The sequence below is a fragment of the Rhea americana genome, unplaced genomic scaffold, assembly GCF_003343005.1.
Source record: "Rhea americana isolate MKP2758 unplaced genomic scaffold, rheAme1 scaffold_13, whole genome shotgun sequence".
In the NCBI taxonomy this organism is placed as follows: Eukaryota; Metazoa; Chordata; class Aves; order Rheiformes; family Rheidae; genus Rhea; species Rhea americana.
The window spans coordinates 191,688-212,588 of NW_028185372.1; the positions used below are offsets into that span (position 1 = coordinate 191,688).

General features: G+C 48.4%; 1 protein-coding gene across 3 annotated transcripts in view; it reads right to left on the bottom strand.

The window, feature by feature from the left end:
- Positions 1–13,266: 13,266 nt before the first annotated feature.
- The window catches only part of LOC146599924 (myosin-IIIb-like), a 25,195-nt gene continuing 17,560 nt past the window's right edge, over positions 13,267–20,901 (bottom strand). For 2 of the 3 annotated variants that reach the window (XM_085326283.1, XM_085326284.1), the window contains 8 exons: positions 19,958–20,089; positions 19,277–19,395; positions 18,754–18,953; positions 16,629–16,718; positions 15,816–15,981; positions 15,201–15,509; positions 14,779–14,861; positions 13,267–13,626 (listed from right to left, as the gene is read on the bottom strand). In XM_085326283.1, coding sequence (XP_085182409.1) covers positions 14,802–14,861; positions 15,201–15,509; positions 15,816–15,981; positions 16,629–16,718; positions 18,754–18,953; positions 19,277–19,395; positions 19,958–20,089 — 1,076 coding nt within the window. In that variant the 3' untranslated portion in view covers positions 13,267–13,626; positions 14,779–14,801. Of the gene's footprint in view, positions 13,627–14,778; positions 14,862–15,200; positions 15,510–15,815; positions 15,982–16,628; positions 16,719–17,894; positions 17,961–18,753; positions 18,954–19,276; positions 19,396–19,957; positions 20,090–20,901 lie in introns of those variants that run through there. The other variant, XM_085326285.1, reaches the window with a different exon arrangement.

The window sequence follows — 20,901 nt, forward strand, 5'->3', positions numbered from 1 at the left end:
CTCAAAACACAGCTGGAGTTTTGCCAAAGGGTTCTTGTATTAACCTCCAAAAAACAGATTATCTCCACCTGCAGAGTTCCCATTCTCACCAGTGGCTTCTGACAGTCACCAGGCAGGCCATTTCACAAGGGGAGATAAACGTTCAGTCTTCCTGTAGTCAAAACTCCCCAGAGGAAGTGAAGCCAGCTGCAGTGCAGCATGTGTGCAAGCCAACACATGGAAAAGAGGAGGTTTCTTTAACACATAGCAAGTCAGGGTACCACAGCATTGCAGGAGATCCAGTGCTGCTTCATCTCTGCTCTTAATCATCACCTTCAATGATGAGCTGGGCAACAGGCTAAGCAAAAGGAAGTCAAATGCACAAATGACGCAYGCAGAATTGTGACACCAGGGAGAAGAGCCAAGTGCACAGTCAGAAGCAGAGACGTGATGGAGCTCCAGGCTGTATGCACACTGGTTTCCCCAGACAGCATGCTACTCTGGTCCAGCCTGGGCCCCATGRAGTGCTCAGCTCCAGCCTGCCACCCAGTGCCATCCTCCCCGCAGCCCCTTCACAGAATYATAGAATCACAGAATGGGTAAGGTTGGAAGGGACCTCYGGAGAGCCAACCTCCCTGCTCAAGCAGGGTCACCTAGAGCATGTTAGACAGCGTTGCATCCAGGCAGGTTTTGAATATCTCCAGAGAAGGAGACTCCACAGCCTCTCTGTGCAACCTGTTCCAGGGCTCTGTCACTCTCMCWGKGAAGAAATTCCTCTTCATATTCAGATAGAACTTCCTTTGGTTGAATTTTTGCCCATTGCCTCTTGTCCTGTCACATGGGACAACTGAAAAGAGTTTGTCCCCATCCCCTTGACACCCTCCCTTCAGGTACTTATACACGTTGATCAGATCCCCCCTCAGTCTTCTCTTCCACAGGCCCAGCTCTCGCAGCCGTTCCTCATAGGGCAGGTGCTCCAGCCCTCTGACCATCTTCGTAGCCCTATGCTGGACTCTCTCCAGTAGCTCCATGTCTCTCTTGGGCTGGGGAGCCCAGAACTGGACACAGTACTCGAGATGAGGCCTCCCCAGGGCTGAGGAGAGGGGCAGGATCACCTCCCTTGACCTGCTGGCAACACTCTTCCTAATGCACCCCAGGAGACCATTGGCCTTCCTGGCCACAAGGGCACATTGCTGGCTCATGGTCAACTTGTCATCCACCAGCACTCCCAGGTCCTTCTCTGCAGAGCTGCTTGCCAGCAKGTCAGCCCCCAGCCTGTACTGGTGCAGTATTGGTGTACTTCCCTCAGAGTGCGTCCATCCAGGATGCATTAGTACCAGCTGCAACCACAGGATGGAAGCTGTAGCTCTCCCTGAAAGGCACTGATCAAATGTAGAGAGATGGAGCAAACAAAAGAGCTTTTACTTGTTGCTACCTGGTTTAATTGTCTGAATCAGGACTATAAAGGTAAAGGGTCTCAAGTCCCGCCAGCACATGTTAGCCTTGATCTTCCCCAGCCAGCGCCTGGGGTGTCAGGCCCTCCTGCGTGCAGTGGCAAGTAGCAAAAGAGCAGACAGGCAGAGATCTCGGAGGGATTTACAGCCAAAGCTGCCACTGGCAARGCTTGCTGCAAAGAGGCTGTTGCCTGGTAAAGCCCACACCCATGACTGCTGCACAATAGTGCAAACATAAAAGAGCTATAAATCAAACAAGTCAAACAGCTCTGCCCAGCCCAGTGAAGTCGCTGGAGTGTCTCCCTGCACAATGGGATGAAACTTCTCTCATTTTGCCGTACTCCAAGTGGGATGGTAACGGACCCAGCTGATCACAACCCCAGAAGCATTACCCACCTGCCACGCTTCCCCGTGAGGAGCACCAGACATCTAGCCTGCCTGCAATGCCAGAGAGAGATGTGCATGCTCCAATCAGCAGGAATCAAAATCATTCCAGAGAAGGCCTGGGAAAGAGCTCCTGCAAGACAGCACCACACCAGCATCAGCCTTGGCTGCTGAGTGAGCTCTGTAATTTTGCTAGTTGTCAAATGCTGCTGGAAGAGGCTGTTACATAAACTAATTTCTTAGCTCTAAGAGCATAACCCAAAAAAGATCTCTTGAGCCAAAAAGATCAGTCCTCTGCTTCGCAAATGCTGTACCCAAGCTGACCTCCTTTTCAGACCACTAGAAACTTTGTGACACCCAGGACAGACCCAGACAAGGCTCTCTGACAGCCTTATACCACAATGAAAAGATGCTAGACATTTCAACCTTCTCCGTTTTCTCTCTTTTGCTGGTTTGTGGTATGTGGCAGTACTTTGCCTGTTACTCAGAGTGACACAGCCCTTTAAGAGACAGGAGAGTCCAGAGGCTTTGAGGAAGAGGGACCTGTGCAAACCGACCTGATTCCTGCAGCTGATTTCTGCTGGGAGCAGAGCAGGCAGCCCAGCGCCTCTGGGGCAAACCTCTTGGAGAGCAGCAGGACCGCAGAGTCAGACTGTATTTGCATCAGTTGCATGACACTGGGGCACTGTTTTAATTTAAAATGGATTAAGCTTTGTTTTCTTTTCAGTGCAATAACATTGCACGCATTGTTAGTCAATAAAACCCACAGATAACTGTGCCAGCGTTGGGGTGGACGTGATCAACAACACAGTGCGAGCTGAGATGGTGACAGTGGGGAGAAAAGCCTCACAGAAGTGTAGTGCTGACAGAAAAGACAGCAGTAAGGGCTGAAGCTCCTGGAGAGGCCCTTGGGCAACTTCTTAACAGCACCTTCCTCAAAGGGAATGATGGAGAGGCCTGCACAGAATGGGGTCAGCAACCAGAGCAGGACATGGGGTGCAGGGAGCTAGGGAAGCATGTGAACCTGGTATGCTGTCTCGCGCCTACTCGCTGCCATGCAACCATGACGGCACTGATGACTCCTACCAGGACACTCGGAAGTGGAGGTGGGGATGTCTCACTTGGCCACAGCATCTATTAGTTAATTACTGTTTTCCCCAAGTTGGTTCTGTTCCTCCCTGCCCTCCCCCTGTTTTTCCTGGGAGTTAAGAGCTGCATTCAGTGCTGGCATACAGGGAAGCATTGCTCAGCCAAGCTGCTGTAGCAAAATGATTTTGTTTCCCAGGTTTCTTGGCAGCGCCTTGACATCACATGCACCAGGTCCCTTCACTGCCTTAATCCATGCCTTTTGGCTGGCRGCAGCGCAAGGCAGAAGGGACAAAACTCAGCAGCACTGACCCTGAGCTGTAGGGAGCACTCCCCAGGCACAAGGGATTTGAGGTGTCCTAGGGCCTTGGAACTCAGCTTGGGACTCCCTGGTGGATGCAGAGGGCCTCCACAGAACTCAGCCTGGGGGACACGCCACCATCACACTAGAGACCAGCCAGTACTGCCTAAAGCTTGACCTCAGGTCTTTTTTGAGGGGCAGCCCAAGCTTCTGCAATAGCCGTCATGTTCTGTACTTGAGCCCTCTGCAACCTCCCCGAGTAGCTAAGGCAGGTGGTGGCCAGAGAAGGCATTGCATAGCCAGCGACCCAAGCATGTTAGTGCCAGCACACGTGGTGCAGCAGGAAGCTGATGCTGCCAGCAGAGTGCCCTTGGGAGAGCTTCTAGAACGCTCATATAGGAGTTGATGTCTCCATGCAGCTCTCCAAGCAGTATTTTCCCAGTACTTTCTTACTTAAACCTCTTCATAAAACCTTCAGTTTCATCAGAGAACAGCCACAAGGCTTGGTGCTGGTTGCTGACCTACTCCAGAACAGGCATCCCTTGCTCCAAATGCTAACAGCAGGTGCCAGGCTCCCCRGAGATGTCTTGTCCCTACTAGAGAGAATGTGCCTCTACACAGGCAAGGAAAACAGTCGCTCCTGTGGGTGTGACCTGCACTGGAGCTCAGAGCAGGCTGGGACATACTGCAATAAATGTAGCTGCCCTAGGCAGGAACGCAAGACAGAAAGAATCGGGAGCAGCATGAAAAAACCTACAGCCATGCACAGCGTCCCCTTGCCCTGACCTGCCAAGGAAGGGAAGAGCCCAAAGCAGCAAGTGTGCAAGTCCATGCATCATACCAATGGGCTCACAGCAGAGAGAGACTGCATGGGTGATAGCAGCAGGTATCTGCAGGGGCCTGSTGGGAAACACAGCTATTCACAGCAGCAGAAGTAGGGCAGATGCTCTGCACCATGCACAYAGGAGCAATCTCACGGTCTTTTCTGGGTTTAAGAATCTATGAATTGGCAACAATGATTTTTCTGGTGGCCATCTAAATATACCTACTTGCTAGGCAAAGACTCTTCTCTAGCAGATATTATTACAGCAGCAGTGCAGAGAGGATGGTTTCAGTTACATCAGATACTGGTAGTTAACTGCTCCCACAATTGGGCTTCCAGCATTTTATTTGTCTGACACATCAGATCCCATTTGCTTAGAGGGGAAAAGAGTTTGTGAAACACTAAGCAACAACAAATTAAGTGTCATCAAGTCAGGCAACTAGAGACCTGAGACTTAATGCCCTTATTTATCCAGCTCTTCCAGCAGAAGAGCTCCTTGGCGCTATGTACAATTGTTGTCCTTGCGTGACATTATAGGCATCTGACATTAAAATGCAGCAGAGGTTCTCAGCATTTTATCAGGCCTGGCGTTGTCCCTAGCAAGAAGCTTCAGCCCTTTCAGCTCCTATCAGGAGGCAGAGAGAAAGRACTTTGCCAATCCAAAGCTCTAGTGAATCATGCTACAAATTCAAATTGAAAGACAGCCCCCAGCAGCCCTTTGCAACCAGCAGACTCTCTGCCGCTATACAGATCCAACGAGATCAACTACCTCCTTCGGCAGCAGTCCTGACAAAAAGGGGTACGTTTTCAGAAGGACCTAAAGGAAGAGCAACCAGGCTGTGTTTGTGCTGACCTGGAAACAGGCAGGGGAGGGACTAATTCAAGTACTAACTGTTTTTGTGTACAGCTTAACAAATCAGTATGARCACACTGAGAAGATAAAATTGATCAAAGATTTTAGTCACTGAGGCTTAGAAAGAACATAGAACTACATTACTATAACATATATATATGTATATACACACACACATATATACATAAGTAGAATTGGAAGTAGAAAAGACCTGGAAAACACATCGCACTGAACTCAACCAACAGGGGCAGAATGCACCAGGTATTAAACACAAACCATGGACAGCCACAGAATCATGGACACGTGCTGCTTTTTCTCAAGCAGGACAGCAGAGAAACCTCRGGTCTTTATTGCTAAACTGCAGAGCAGCTTCTTTCTGAAGCTGTAGCCTCCAGAGAGGATAAAAATCTCTCAAAGAAAAAATGAAGTCAGCAAACACCAGCAAAATAATGAGTAAAAAAAAAAAAGAAAAAAGAAAGAAAGAAAAAAAATAAAACACACACAGAGCAGGCGTCCTATGTGAGGTGCCTGTTAGCACGGCAGCCTCGGTGGCACTRTACTCTGCTCCGCTGCCGGTTGTCAGGCTAATGCCATGGGACAGCTGTTGTGCCTAGGCAGCACTCAGCCCTGCAGTCCCCTGTCCCTGGGCGCCGCTCTTGCCGCAGCAGAAGCAATAGGGGATAACAGAATCAAAAGAGCAGTAACGAGCTCTGGGAACTCACCAGACAAATGTGTTTTTAGCAGAATTCCAGGCTAGCCGCTGAAAGGCAGCATTAGTGCTATCACGTGGAGCACATGATTTTGGAATTCATTAAGCCTTTGTTGCAGTCTTAACACTGCCTTCCCTGTCCCAGCCATTAGCCATGGGGCTGAAAACCRGCCAAGTTTCCTTCACCCCAGGACCTGCCCTTGGAGCATGCCTCAGGAGCTACAGAGCTAGAGAACACACTAGATAGATTGCACCAGTCCTGAGAAAAAACAGTACCTCTAGGAAGAGGTGCCCCTTGGTACAAATGTGGCACTCCCCACATACCCTGAGGCTTTTTCAGAGAGATCAGGTGCTTCCAGAGAAGCGTCCTTTCCTCTTTCTGTGAGATAAGTTACACAGGAATGAAAAATGTAATTATTAAGAAGTAGAATCAGGGCTGAAAGTTCTGCATTTAGCTACTGGGAACCAGAATAGAAATAGCACAATTTGGGTAAAACAGAACARAACTGCAATTGAAAGCTGAAGGAAAATATTCCTGAATGTTGTTGGCTGCAACACAGGGTCCTAGTTTGCAGTGCTATCTCAAATACAAAGTCCCTTCTGAACCTCTAACTCTCCATTGTTTGAGGAGGGTTTGTAGATTAACCATGCCAGGGGTGCGAAGACACAGAGGTGGCTCCATCCACGGCCAGGACTCACTAAGCACCATTTTAGATTGCTTTCCCAGCCAGAAGAATTTCCACTGCTTTTTCACAAGAGCCCAAGCTAATAACCTACTTGAACAAGTCTGGAGCCCAAAGCAAATCTCWGTGCAATTCCTTTCCCAAACCACTGTGCACCGTGACATCTGTGCATGGAGGCAGGCCCTGCCACAGCCTTGCTGAACTCACTTCTGCACCCCACGCCTCTGTCCCGCTGGAGCAGCACACGAGCATGGAGCTGGTGTAGCACCAGGGCTAACGAACCCCAACTCAAGCTTTGATGTTAGGGAGCTGAGTGTAGATGTAAAAGCAGCTCTGCAGGGAGCAGCTAGGGCTATGCTTAGTAGCTGAGGAGCAGTGGGGACCATACCAGGTCTGGGCTGCCTTCTGCGGAAGTGTTTCTGAAGGAGTTCAAGATGAAATCACTGAACTTCTAAGTGGTGCATACCCTGCCATGCAAGATTGACAGCAGGAGACAGAAAGGTGGCAAATATGACATGGTTTTGTAGTGGGTTCCCAAAAGACTCCAGAGTAGTAAACTCAGTGTCCATGCTGAAGAAYGGAATTATCATGCAAAAAGTTAAATGGGGCATAGTGGGAAGAGACAGTGTGCCCTTTGTCATACCTCAAAACCTCCTGCAAGTCTCCGGAGGAGACTAACCACAACAAATTAAATGCAAAACCATAACATAGTCCATTAGAGTGATAAGCTATTAAAGCTGTAAAACTGAAAACAAAACCAAAACATCTTCACACTGGAAGCTTGCCACAGAGTCAACAGATAATAGAGGTGTAAAAGAACCATTCAAATAAGATAAAGCCATAGCAGAAAAACATGCTGCGCTATCCACACTATAAAGGAACTTAGGGAAATTCCCATACTGAAGCTTCTTTTCTACTAGGAAAAATGTGAGAACCTGCTTCAAATGACAGCATCAGCAGGATATAGTTCAGAACAAATTAATAAGAACAGTAAGTGGCACATGCCAGGTAGCGTTTATCCAAGAGCTCTGAGGGAACCAAAGCACACATCTCAGCTACTATAGGGCAAGTAACCTATTGCTTAATTCAGCTGAAACCAAAGGAATTACAGGAGGCAAATAAGATGCCAGGGTTGGGTTTGGTACTTTTTTTTTTTTTTTTTTTTTTTTTTTTTTTTTTTTTTTTTTTTTTTTTTTTTTNTTCAGGGAAGCCCTGGGGACTTACAGCTTGTAAACTTGATTTCTTCATTGGAATTTAGGAATAGTATTACTGRGCATATAGATAAACAGGTTTAAGGGGAAAAGGACAACACCTCTCTAGTGGAAGGAAGTTATGTCTCACTCTGAAGGAGTCAGGAATCCTATTTCATGTGTGTGGGTGGCTAGATGGATGTAGTGTACCTGGATTGCCAAAAAGCTCTCTGCAAGGTCCTACACCAGAGGTTCTTAGTTTGCTTACTCCTGCAACAAGTTTGTTTCTCGTGGTCAGTGACAGAGYAGTAGGCAGGGAATGGAAGATTCATGGTCAGTGTTCAAGATGGAGGGAAGCACCAGCAATGTCCCCCCTGCGACCCTGAGGCTAGGGCCTCTGCTTTGCAGTATACTCATAAACGGGGCTGGGAAAGGGACTGAGGTATTCAGCATAGCGAGAATGAATAGTATGAAAGAATGAAGAGTTCAAGAAAGATCTCACAAGGAACGTTTGGACAGTAAAATGGCAAATTAAAGTCAATGTTGGTAAATGTAAAGTGATTTACTAGGAGAAGTTCTGGCTGCACAAGGAGGGTGTTCAGACCAGTAATTCCCACTCAAGGAGGCTGCCAGTAGGTCATGCTGGAAAGGAGTGGGACAAAGGGCACAGGCAGAGGGATGTCCCACACTGTCCACCTGCGAGATGTCCTTGAGTTGTGTGCTGCAGCTGTTTTCTCCCTTCYCTCTCAGAGAAGACTGTGGCATCAAGAAGGGACATAAAGGGAAAGAAGGAAAATCAAAAGCATAGCATGGAGAAGACAATCAATGGAGAGAAGTAGATGTATATAAAGTTATGTGGATGAGGGAAGTATTTGGGAAATTATTTGTGGTGTTTTACAATATAGAAACAAGGACATATTGACTAAATAATGACATAGTAGATTTAAAAAGCAAATTAAGTAATTCTTCACTAGGCATTATAAATTCTGAAGAAGTAATTGCTTACAGCTTTTATAGAGGCAAATATTGATCAAAAGCAACCAGAGGGTTTTATGGAAGAGCAACCCAGCAAGAACTGTTAGACGTGAGGATACTTTGTTCTGAGTATGACTAAACTGAATATTGGAAACAGGTATCAGAGGAAGCACCACTTTATGCCTACATTACTCCTCAGTCTGCTTGAAGCACACCCCGCTGGCCACCGCCATGCCAAGACCCTATGCTGGTTTGGTTTCTATATTCCAGGCAATTTTCCTATGCTCCTTTGATGTCCCAGGAAGAGCTAGCTGAGAAGCACAGCCATGGTCAAGCAGCCTGCGAGAGGAACAGCCTGCTCTAAGTGTTGCTGCAAAGCAACGCACACACTGTGTGAATATTCAATCTGCACAAAAACACTAATCAGCAAAAGATGGGGAAGACCATATCTGAGAGCTGCTATTACAACACTCCACAGCAGTTTGACATAGCCCAGCATGAGGCTAAGGGCAGAGCAGAGAGCCTTTTCTGGGCTGAGGGCCAAAACAGGTCTTTAAACACATCTGAGGAAGGAAACATGTCAACATACACTTTAGCATTGTCCAGGAAGAAAACAAACAACATGAGGGCTGCAAGTTGTGTGAAAGAAATTAAGAGCCACACTGGTTCTTGGGTCACAGGTCTGTGTTCCTAAACCTCAAATCTATGTATCAAAGACTTCACGTCTATATCAAAGATAACAGCCAAACTGAGGAGAGGTAAGGAAAAACACAGCTGGCAAAAGGAAAAGGGCTGAGGATGGAAGAAGAATAGAAAACTCTTGTTTTTGCCAGGCCGATTGTGCCAGATGCCCTGAAGACCAAAGAAAAGCCAGAGTTTTAGTATGGACAAAACAGGACTGACGCAGAGTAGAGGTAAATCTTAGTCTAGAGATGATTAGCTGAAATGTTGTTTGCAGCTGAGATCATTCAGACATAAAGCATAGAGAGGGATAAGAGTGGGACAGGAAACACCTCTGCAAAACTGGGGAAGTGGATTGGGAAGCTCTCTGATGGATGCCCTAAAGCACCGCTTGCAAAGGTTGGGGAGCTAGAAAGCCAGACTCGGGAATCGACTTTCAGGAAGAGAAGGATCTACTTCATTAAAACCAGCCGTGAACTCCAGGCGAGGATGATGCCTCAGTCTCAGTTCTGGCTGTACACATGTGTCAGAGGTTGCAGCAGGAGCCAGTCAGAGCTGCAGGACACAAGTTGTTAGGCAGGTCCTAGTGGGGAGGGGACCCCACCTCCTCCAGCTGCTGGGAGCTCTCTGTGCTCATCACACCGCGATGCTGGGAAGCTGCTGCTGGAAATCTGCCTCCAGATGTGGGAGCAATAGGATATGGAGGAGGTGGAAAAGTTGGAGAAGAGCAAGAAGACAGACATAAGGGTTGGAAAGAGCTGGCTCTGAACTGAAAGACGACAAAATTTCATGCATAGCTTATCACAAAGAGGGGTGAATGATGACTTCACTGCAATGCATAAGGAGATACCTAGTAATAGGTTAACAGGGCTCTAATTTAGCAGAATACACACACACATATATATAACRCAGTAGGCATTTTATCTTTTGAAGCAAATAAGACGTAAGACCTACCAGATGGTTCTGTCATGCATTCAGGTGGCTCACAGATCCTTCTTGTTGCCTTTTCTGCCTTTCTCTGGTCCAGGCTCTGCCTGGCTCCTGGTGCCTGGTGTCTCCCTCCAGCCTTTCTCCCTGTGCTCAGCTGAAGGCCCACTTGGCAGGAAACATTGCTGAGGGCATCTGCAGGCTGCCAGGCCCCGTCCCGGGTGCTGTCCCATTTCTGCAGCCCAATACTTTTTTAATGTGAGTACATCCCATTCAGTGCAACACATGCCGCTGAACTATGACATGATAAAACATGACCTGCCGCTGCACTCTGGATTTCATGGTTTAGTGTTTGCTTTCTCTGAGCTGCAACCTCTGAAGTGCCATAAGGCAAGCTGCTGCCACAGGAAACAAGATAGTCTGCTAGCACAGCTGCTTGTGTTCAGCAGGGTATCCAGCATGAGAGCTGGAGAAGATGAAAGAAATCCTCAGCGTAGCTTGTCCTCATCTTACGCAGACCTGGAGCACATGTGTCTGACTTTGGCTGTGGGGTGGAAGCATACAGGCAAAGACCACTCTAGAAATGCCAAACTGCATTTTATACTTTAGCAACCTAATGCATTCCCAGCACTTCTCCCAGCTTTTCCCCATTTCTGACACGTTTCTCCCCACAGCAGTCCACCATTCACGTGACTGCTCCCCAGAAGCATAGCTAGACTTTGCACAAAGCAGCAATATCATCACATGATGTATTAATGCTTCTGCTCTCCAGAGCCTTGTAGAAATCATGCTAATGCTTCCAGTGCCACATGACCTCCTCAGCCTAGGAGCTTTTCATTCTTCTCTTCCCTCAGTTTCCTCCCACTAAGCCCCAAGAAGAGCAGAAATAGCAGACATAGAAGAAAACCAACCTGCCAGTCAGGCCCATTGCCCGGGTCCGTGCCAGGCATGCCCTCCTGGCTGCCCATGTTGCGACTCTACTTTCTACTCAACAAACTAGAGGCAAAAGAAATTTGTGACTGATCTGCTCTGGTTCTGGGAGGCTTACCAGGACACCTGCCACATGCAGCCAGCAGAGAAGCACTCTGACTCTCTCTCCCCGATGTCTCTTCTCTGGAGTCGTGTGTGAGCTTAGCTCCAAAAACACTGTGGCTGCAACAGCACCCAGGAAGTAACTGGAGGCAGCAGGTGGGTATGGGGCAGGTGCCTTGCACGTGCACTCAGCCTGCCCAGCTCTCACTGCTGCTGGGACAAAGCACTTCACAGTCCTTGCTTCAGCATTCCCCCCCCCCCAAGGCTGCAAGAGAGAATGCTGCCTTGCAGCTGGATCTTAGCCATGGGTTTACACTGCTATCTGTGGCACAGAAGCTAGGAAAGAATTACACAGCAGCTCCGTTCTGAAACGCATTGCTTTCATGTGCCTTAGTTCTGTGCTTCAGTGAGGTTTTAGAAATGTCTTGGCAGCAAGGCGGGTTTACGAGCTGCCTAGAAGGAAGGTTTTCCAGACACCCACAGGCTGAGGAAGCCAAGGAAAACATTGGTGCGGCATCCAAGGCTGCCCAGCAAAGGCACCTGAGCTCTGCTAGCAGCAGCCCTTGACCGCCTGGACTGGTCCTGTCCTGAAGAGCCCCAAAGCAGCTGCCAAAACCCCATTATCAGGAGAAAAGGTGTGTTAACACTGTAGGTCAGTGCTGGGAAAGAGGAGAGCCAAGATGTCACGCTGAGACAACCACCACTTCCCTGCTCTCCCTACTGCCCAGGACTGCTCAGTACTAATGCTCCAGACCCACCAGGAGCACGTACAAGGGAAGTGAAATAGTCTAGTGCTTGAAGGCAGGACTAAGATGCCACAGGCATCCTGAACCATATTACTTAGCTTCTCCAGTTGCAGCTCCAATGTGTGCAAGAGAGTCTGGCAAAGTGTGGTGTGCACATAGACCGGCTGTGTTCAGGTGCGCAGGGACCCGTCAGGCAGCGTCAGCAGGCACAGGGAGCTCAGCTCACGGTGCGAGGAGGAGATCGGCTGATTACAGGCAGCAGTTGGACACTAGGATTACTAGACTGTGAGCCTTCAGATTGTGCGCTTGGACACTTCACACAAGTTCAGAAGTAATTCTGCAGAGGCAACGTGGCCAAGCTTCTCAGCCTTGCTGCTCCTTCCTTAAACAGCCTCAGCGCTGCACAGCACAAGGGAGAAACCGAAGGGCCACTGCTAACTTTCCTTGTCTCCGCTCCTTGGGACAGTACCTTTTGCCTAGATTCCTTAGCAAAACTAGGCAGCAACCTGCTTGCTCTATAAAGTGCCTCTATTGCTTCTTCCAATATAAAACTCAACAGCATGCAGCTTTATTCCCTGGTGAGTCAGCCACAGTGGCAGGTGGCAGCTGTATCACTGCAGGGTGCATCAGCAAAGGACAGCCCTTGGCTGGAAGTGCCCGGGCCGTGGCAGACAAGCTGAAGCAGAGTGGGTGTTGGAAGAGCTGCACATATGTCACCTGGCACAGTCACAAGTGGCAGTGCCTCAGCTGTCACCCATCCTAATGCTCCAGAAGAGGTAAGCAGGGAAGCTCTGCCAGGAGGCCTAGAAAGGGGAAGAGTCTGCAACAGGCACATGTGAGGAGACACGAGGCTGCCTCCGTGCTTGGGCAGGCACTGGCCCTCACACAGGCATGGGCAGCTTGGATCTGAGCTCCTCACAGGTCCAGTCCTATCTGCAGTTACTGGATTACCTCTCTCAAAACTATTAGCTGTTCTCCATTTACAATCCATGCCTGAACTGACTGCACGTTAACAAGAATAAAGAAAACCCTGGGCTTCTCCTCAGGGGAAGAACTTGACTGAAAAGTGATCTTTTTAAAAGGCAGAAAATACATAACAAGTAATCTCATCCTATGTATTTCCAAATCCTCTACCCTCAGGTGTACTGTGAGGATAAGAAGAGACCGCAGTTTCACCAACTAGTCTGTGTCTTAAGTGCTGGCTAAGGGGTGGGGAGCAGTGGGTCATCACAGCCAGAGCACAGATACAAGGGCAGGCAATGCCCTCTGCAGAGAGATTTTCTTGTCCCTTAATGGTCTCAGCTCCCATTCAAATGCTCTTGCACTCAACTCAAAAAGGACACACAAATTTCATTCCATGCCTCCCCAGCCCAGCTTCCCCAAGCACCCAGTGACACAGATATACAGGACTATAGCAGAAACAAAAGACTCAAAGAAAAATACTTAGGAAATCAGCACACAGTTTTAAGTGAAAATGTTGTTGGGAGATATCCAGTCTGTGGCAATTACAAAATTAAGTGTGGGGTGAGGGGTCTCTAGGCACACTGAAGTATTGTCAGGCACTGTGGATCTGTGCATAGAATGTGATCATTTCCATTCTTTCCCCTTTGCCAGGATGAGACCGGTCCAGGCACTGCAGTCCTAGCTGAATGCTGAAGAATGTTCATTCCTGCAGGAGTCCTAACTAAAGGCACAGGTCCAGCCGTGTGCAGGGGAAAAAAAGGCTGCTATGTATCTGGATATGTTCACCCAATTATGCAGGTTCAGCAGCATCAGAAGATGACAGAGCTATATCATTTTCACCTGCAAGAAAGTAGAGAAACACAATGAAGTGAAGAGCATAAAAGGAGGGCTTCATTCAGCAATCCCTACATGACATGCTTGCAATGATTTATGCAGATCTCACAGAATTTGTCTGCCTTCTACCTCACCTCAGGCACAATAAAAGAGTTCTCAGGTACACTAATAACCAAACACAGGAATGAAGCAATTGAGTCAAACGCTTCAGGGAGAGGCCTTTGTCAAACACCCAGAAAAAGACAAGACAGGCCGCAACTAATAAGCTGTGGTCCGACATGAATTTCTGGGAGCTGAATGATGCAGGGAACTTGGCAATACCTGTGCAGAGCTGCAAACCCTGAAGTAAATCTGTTTCTTCAGCATTTTCTTCTGATACCTCTTCACTCCCAGCTGCTACCAACCAAACAAATCCATATTCTTCTAGAAGCACACAACAGCATCACTACTGCTTCTCCCTGGCCTTAACAACTGAATAGGACATGGAGTTAGCCCACTGACTGCACACAGGGAGCTATACATCCACTAGATGCTTCAGTTAAATAAGATAGTGGCCTTAGGCTCAAGAAGGCTCTTCCTGGCCCCTCCATATACCTTCTATAATCTAACCAGTGTATTACAGCCTCAGTAACCAGCTGCTGTGACCTTGTTTAAAGTCCTTTCTTAAAAGTCCTCAGACTGCTACCTTATGTTCTCAGCCTTGCCTTCAGCTCACAGTCTGTGAAGCGCTCTGCCCAGCATCCCCTTCTGATGCATGCCTCCTTCTGTTTAACTTTGTTATTGCAGCTGACTATGCAGTGTATAGATTTACTTTCTGATGATCATCATCCTTCCAGCCTCAGAACTCCAAATTGTGATCTCTAACAAACTCGAGCTCCCTCCAGCAGCTCTGTTGCGGTAGTGCAAGCACAATGTTCACCATGGGTGTCAGGAACCCAACCCTGTGCTGATTGTTCCCATTTTTCCTGGTCTCCCTATAACACTGATCTCTTTGCAGCCTGGAATAGAAGCTGGCAGCTGCTTTCCATCTGCCCTAGTCTATTTTTAAGTAGCTGATGTCCAAGGTGGCATTTAGGAGGGGAAAGAAGCCCTTTGCTCTTCCATTTCCTGGGGATGCTGAAGTTGCCATCTGGCTTCCTATGCATCTTCTGTGCTTACCGTATCACTTGGGCTGTATGTCCTCAGTGCTGAGGGCTCGACTGCAGCTCAGTACAGGAGCTGTTCAAGTGAACGGAAGAGAACTGCAGTGGGAAGCAGAAACACAGCATTAGAGAAGTACTGGCTAGGTCACTGGCCATGTCACAGCCCCCTGGGATGTGGACTTTTCTTTGTGAATCTCAGATCCTCTCTCAGGGTCTCCCCCAATCTGGCACATTCAGTGAACACATCCTTGATGCCAAGATCACCAAATAAAACTTGTCATCCAGGATAAAGGAAATCAAGCACCACTTCTGAAAGCCAGGTACCTCCTGTCCCTGGACAGGGCATCTTCATGAGTCCTACAGTGGCTGTGGGGGCATGACTGTGGCAGAGGAATGTACTAGGAACGTACTGGAAGGCTGAAGCTGCCCCCTGCTCACCTGCTGGATTTCCTGCATTGCCAGGCGTATGGAGGAGTGAAGGCGAGGGAATGCTCGCTGGCTGCCTCCCTCTTGTCCTGGGCTTGACTTTGTCTTGCTCTCGTCCAGGCTCTGCTGCTCTTGGCACTTCTTGGCCCTCCTGAACCACACACGTTTGAGAACTGAGGCTGCTCCTGTCTGCAGAATGGACCTCCCAGCAGGGGTCCCAGAGAGGCAAGCCTGCTCCCTTGGAGAAGTCTCCTCCTCAGCTGCAGATGGAGTCAGTGTGAGGCACTCCAGGTCTTCATAGTCCAAATTCCCACTGCCTTTCTGAGGGTGAGAAGAGTGGATTCAGCAGTGGTCAAAAACAAACCCTCTACATACCCCAAAAAGCACAGCTAAGAAGAATACCCAGCTGTGATTACTGGCAAGCATAAGGTATCGTCCATCCCAAGAAACCCCAGTGCCCAGCTACTAGCCTTCCCTGGTGCATGCAGAAGAGGCCAGGCTGCTTTGCCAATACAGGACTCCCACAACAGGAAACACAAAGCAGATACATTGCCAAAGTGACTGTATCTGCTCAGAGCGCAGTCCGTGCCCCAGCCTCTTTTCCTGTTGCAGATATTCAGCACTCACCTGCCCGCAGGGAACAGTCAGTGTCTCCATAAAGGGCTGGATGCCCACAGTCTGGTGATACCGAACCAGTTCGGTGAGTGAGGCATGAGCCCGGTCTTCACCCAGAATTACATATCGTGCATTGGGCTGCATCTCTATCATGTAGTGTCTGCAGCGGCCTTCACCCCTGGGGAGAGAGACAGACAGAAAGAGCCATGACACAAGGCCACAGCATCTCTCCAGGACCCAGTCGTTGCTTTCTGTATTTGTTGTCTCATGAGGCCCAGATGTGATCAAGAGCCACAGTACCAAATATTGCAAAGATGCAAGAGATCCTCCATGCTGGACTATTGTACACTGTACTAACAAGTGCTGAAGGAGCATCAGTTTCCCCAAAGTCAGCAAGAGAGGCACAAAGAACCCAGGCACCTAGATCCAAACCCCAGCAGCTTGTACCACCTCCCAGGCCTGTTGTCTGCATTACCACTCTGTCCTACCTCTTGCCTGATGCTGTATGCTTCCAGCATATTCTGATTACTTCTCCTCAGGCTSTTCTCTAAAATAATGTCCTGTGCTATATCACATCTCCTCAGGCACCAGTGAATGCTTCTTCCAGCCTGGGCTGCTCGCTCCACTCACAAACTGATCTAGTCTTTGATGACAGACAGACTCTGCAGCACCCTGTTTGCTATTCCAAACCATGTTTGAAGCACCCCACCACAGAAGAGGCTAAGCATCAGGCTCAGTGGACTACTCTGTGCAGAAAGTTAACTATTCCAGCCATACTCAGCTCAATTTAGGATTTTCTTCTTCCTTCTCTGCAARGCTCATTACCTGTACGTCAGGGTGTAGCCTGCTCGGCTCTGGCTGATGCGAACAAGGAAGCAGCCCAAAGGCTTGTCAGTCAGCAAGTTTTCAGCTTCCCTGGAAGCAAGAAAGAGTTTTTCAGAGGACAGTGAGCGATTGTCTCTATGCAGGGATTCCCAACCTTGCAACTATGGTAGTGGTCTCAGTCCACRGAGAGGCCAGTATTTGCCCACTGTGTTCACAGCTAGGGGTTTCCAGGCTCAGGCTTGCCAGTGCAGAGAGGCATAAACATGCTGACGTGGTGCAATACTCTCAGCCAAAGCCTTTCCAAGTAGAGCTGCTCCAAATCTGCTCCGGCAGTCTAGTGCAGTAGCAACAGCCACCTTCCAGCACAGAGCACAGGACAAAGCATGGCGGAGACGAGAAGCCCGTGCACATGCGCATTTCCTAGCCTCTGGGGCTGCTGGAAGAAGTCAGGAAGCTAAGGATTACTGGTGCTCAGTGCCAGGTAAGCCCAGTGCCTTAGAAAATTGCCAACTTTGGCAACACCGCTCTGGTTCCCTAAACTTCCCTACTGGAAAGGGCTCTTCCCCCTTTTCACCCAACAGAGAGAGCACTGCTTTGTGCTTGCCATGTGCTTTGCTCCAGACTAAAGGGAACTGCACATCACGAGTACAAGCTGTGATTGCTCTTCCTCCTCTATTACATGAGACTAAACTGACTCTACTGCACTGGGACTTAAACCCAGAAGCATGAAGCGCCACTTCAAAAGTACTTAACATCTCAGTGTGTCTTTGGGAAGGATCTACAAGGCAGAGAATCYGCTGTTTCCTTCATTGTGAAGTGCTCATCTCCAGCCTACATTTGAATTAAAACAGTTTTGTCCCACAGGCACTACCTCTTCTCAAGCATTCTTGTATCTGTGGACAAAAGCACTGATACAGGTTGAGACCTTATTAATTACCTGAAAAAAAAAAGTAGCTGACAGCCACTACAGGACTCTGTACTAAGCTAACACACTGTAATGTCTCTGAGTAATGCTCACACTGACATGCTAATAAAACCCAGCAACTTGTGATCTAGTAAGACCAAAGGAGACCTGCAGCTTTAACGGAAAAGAAGCTGCAAACTGAAATAAGATGATAAGGATATTTGAATGACAGGCACATTTGGCAGCAATGCCACACACATTGGCATTTCACATAAGGGTGATACTGGCAGTTAGCAGGCATGCAACACCATAAAATAATTCTGTATGCAGGGCAAACTGTAGCTAGAAGCTTTGGCATCTACCTGTTAACCTCACTATCTTGTTGCTATTTGATCACTGGCATAATCAGCACTTCACTGCTTGTCACACTGCTTGGAAAGAAAAAGTATTTGGCTCAGCCAAGAGAGTAATGTGAGAGGCATACACAGTAGCATAATTTCAGACATTTAAATAAAGGTTTTGCAAAAAAAAAAAAAAAAAGAGAGAGAGAAAAAGAAAAGCAGCTTGGGAATTCACAATCCCTTAAAGACCTCCAGGAAGGCTGGGTTTTGTGGGTGTCTCTCCCTGCCTAGGGAATGTAAATTCCACCTATGCTACACTCTCCTCAGATGRGCAGAGGTATCCACAAAACCTTGCCTCCTCTCATACCTGGGGGCCTTGCAAATCATGCCACTGGATACTCATGAAAGGCCCTCTTAACAGTCTTTTTAATATTGAATTCTGTATTCCTTTGCTGTAAGCACYGCAACTGAGAAATGTGAGAACAGCCATAATGAGTCAGTCCAAAAGTCCACCTTYATCCCATATCACATCTCTGCGAATGGTCCAGAACAGGATAAACATTTATAGATATTTCCCCTTCAAGCACTTTCCCAGCCTCCTTTCCGTGCATAGGTTTGGTATTTAAGAACCCACAGTGGATTTCTTTTCCATGAGCTTGCACAGCCTTTCCTTGTGCCCATGTAAAGTTTCAGCATTCATATCATGTGGCAAAGAAGCTACGAAGCTCCCTCTAATGGTTTGAGGCTCACAGCCTACAAGTGGAAAGTCCCGCATGTCCTCAGTCCACAGGACTCCAGCCACTCTTCCTAAGGTCGCAGCAGCCTCTGCCTGTTTGCCCCAGCCCCAACTCTGGCCTTGTCCATCCCCCGGCACACTCACCTCCGGCTGATCATCCCATGCAGCCAGCTTGGAAAGGCCCCATCATCCTGCATGACTTTCTGGGCCTGCGTCTCTCTGAACCAACGCAGAGTTGCTCCTCTCTTGAGTTTCCTCATTTTCGCCTCTTCTCCAGTCTGCTCCTCTGTCCCCAGAATGGGGCGAGGCCCAGAAGGGTGCAGGAAGTTATCAAAAGGAGTGGACTGAAAAYAGGGACAGGGGAAAGTGGGCATGAAAGCAAGGTCAGAGGCAAGGCCCCTTGAAGAGATCACTTTAGTGATCCCTTTAGATCCCATGCCTGAGTCCCTGCAGTTAGGACAAGATCACATCAGACTCTGCTTTCAGTTCTTCAAAGGCACTAACCAAGTTTTTTCACTAACCACATTAGGACAGGGCTCTCCCACCTCTGATTAGGACAGTGTTCTCCTCCAACCACATGCAAGAGAATAWGCATATGCAGAAGGTGGAAGGAGCAGGGAAGCCACACACATGGCTACGTGACCCCGGATAAAGCTCACATCACTACCTCTGTGAGTTTACTGCGTGGCCGTGGGACTGGTGGCTGTGGTGGCACATCAGATGCAGGACGAGGACAAGGCTGAGGTCGTCTCTTTCGTGGCACAGGTACTGGCAGGGAGACTCTTTCTGCAACAAGAGGAACAGGTAGAWGAAATCTGGGATCCAAGATCTATGGGATCTGTCCTCCATATGCCCAGAATAGGAACAGGTGTGCTGTCACCCATGGAGGACAGGAAATGTTCTGCCTCTACAGCACACACTATGGGAACAGCAGGAAGAGGGACCATCAAGAAAGTAACTCTGGAGCTCAGTCCTCCCCCATCTCTCCTTAGCTAGGCTACAGAGTCTGAGAAGGAAAAGAGGCAAACAACATAGCCTCAAATCCACTGTCAAACCCACACACTACAAGGAGAAGCTACATAAAATCGCAAAGCAGTGATACAAAACTCTCCCCCACTGAGCAGATGGGAAAGGCACAGCCTGGCATCCCTCCAAACACAGCCAGGTAAATGACCTCCATCACGCTCTTCGTTCCTCACAAAGAAAACCTCACTTTCAAATGGACCACATTAGTGGAGCCCTCAGCCCCACCAGAACAAAGCACATGCCACCAGTAACTGAAAGCACTTTGCAGTGATCATCACATAAGTGGCCACGCACTAGCATAATGGGAGTGGGAGCAACTCACTTTGGGCTTCTGCTTCCAGCTCCAGCTGCCGGCTTCTCTCTCTTTCTGCCTCCTCCTGTAGCYGTAGTGCCTGAGCTCTCAACTCAGCCACTACCTTCAAGTATCTCTTCCTGCAGCTGAATCCCCTAAAAGCTGTTCAGAAAAAAAAGTTGCGGTTAGAAAAAAAATCATGCCTTGTCACTCCCTAGTGGAAGTGATATTCCTTTGCCCTGTGTAAAGCCTTCAGCACTTGAACTCTGTTAATGCAGAGCAGTGCAGGCTCTCTGCTGCTAACATGCAGTCAAAACCATGTCAGAACTSTTTTCTGCTCTCCACCTGTCTGATCTGTCTGATCACAGATTTTAAAAATCAAATTACAGATCTTAGCTCTCATCTCCAATGCTAATGCACAAGATACCTAAAGAACAAAATATCACACAAGGGTCACTTAGCCATTTATCTCCTTTGGGACACTGCTGAGTAAAAGCAGAGCTCAGCTGTGCAGGAGTCAGGATTTCCTTGATATTAGTTTGTGAGATGACCTTTCCCACAAGCAGCCATCACAGGGTTCACCAACAGCACTAGAGACATTATATTATCCTGCTTATTTCATGAGGTTTTTAAAGCCCATGAACTGAAAGCACCACCCTCTCCTTCCCCTAAGGACACTACCCACATTTCTTTYCTACAGATGAGAACAAGGAACAGCATGTGACAGTCTGATGTTTGTTGTACTGTGTGGTGCACAGCTAGAAGCTTCTCAGATGCTTCAGCAGTGGGCACCCTGCAAAAACCCATACAGAAGAGAAGTACAGCAGAGAGAGACCAGGCTACGTAGAAGCCTCCAACTCCTGGTTGCCCTAGTCCTCATGAGGCCTGTGCAGAGGGAAGTACTAGACTGTCAACAGCACCCTGCTCTGTAGAAACAGGCTGCTAAGGCACAGACTACTCAGGAAAAAAAAAAA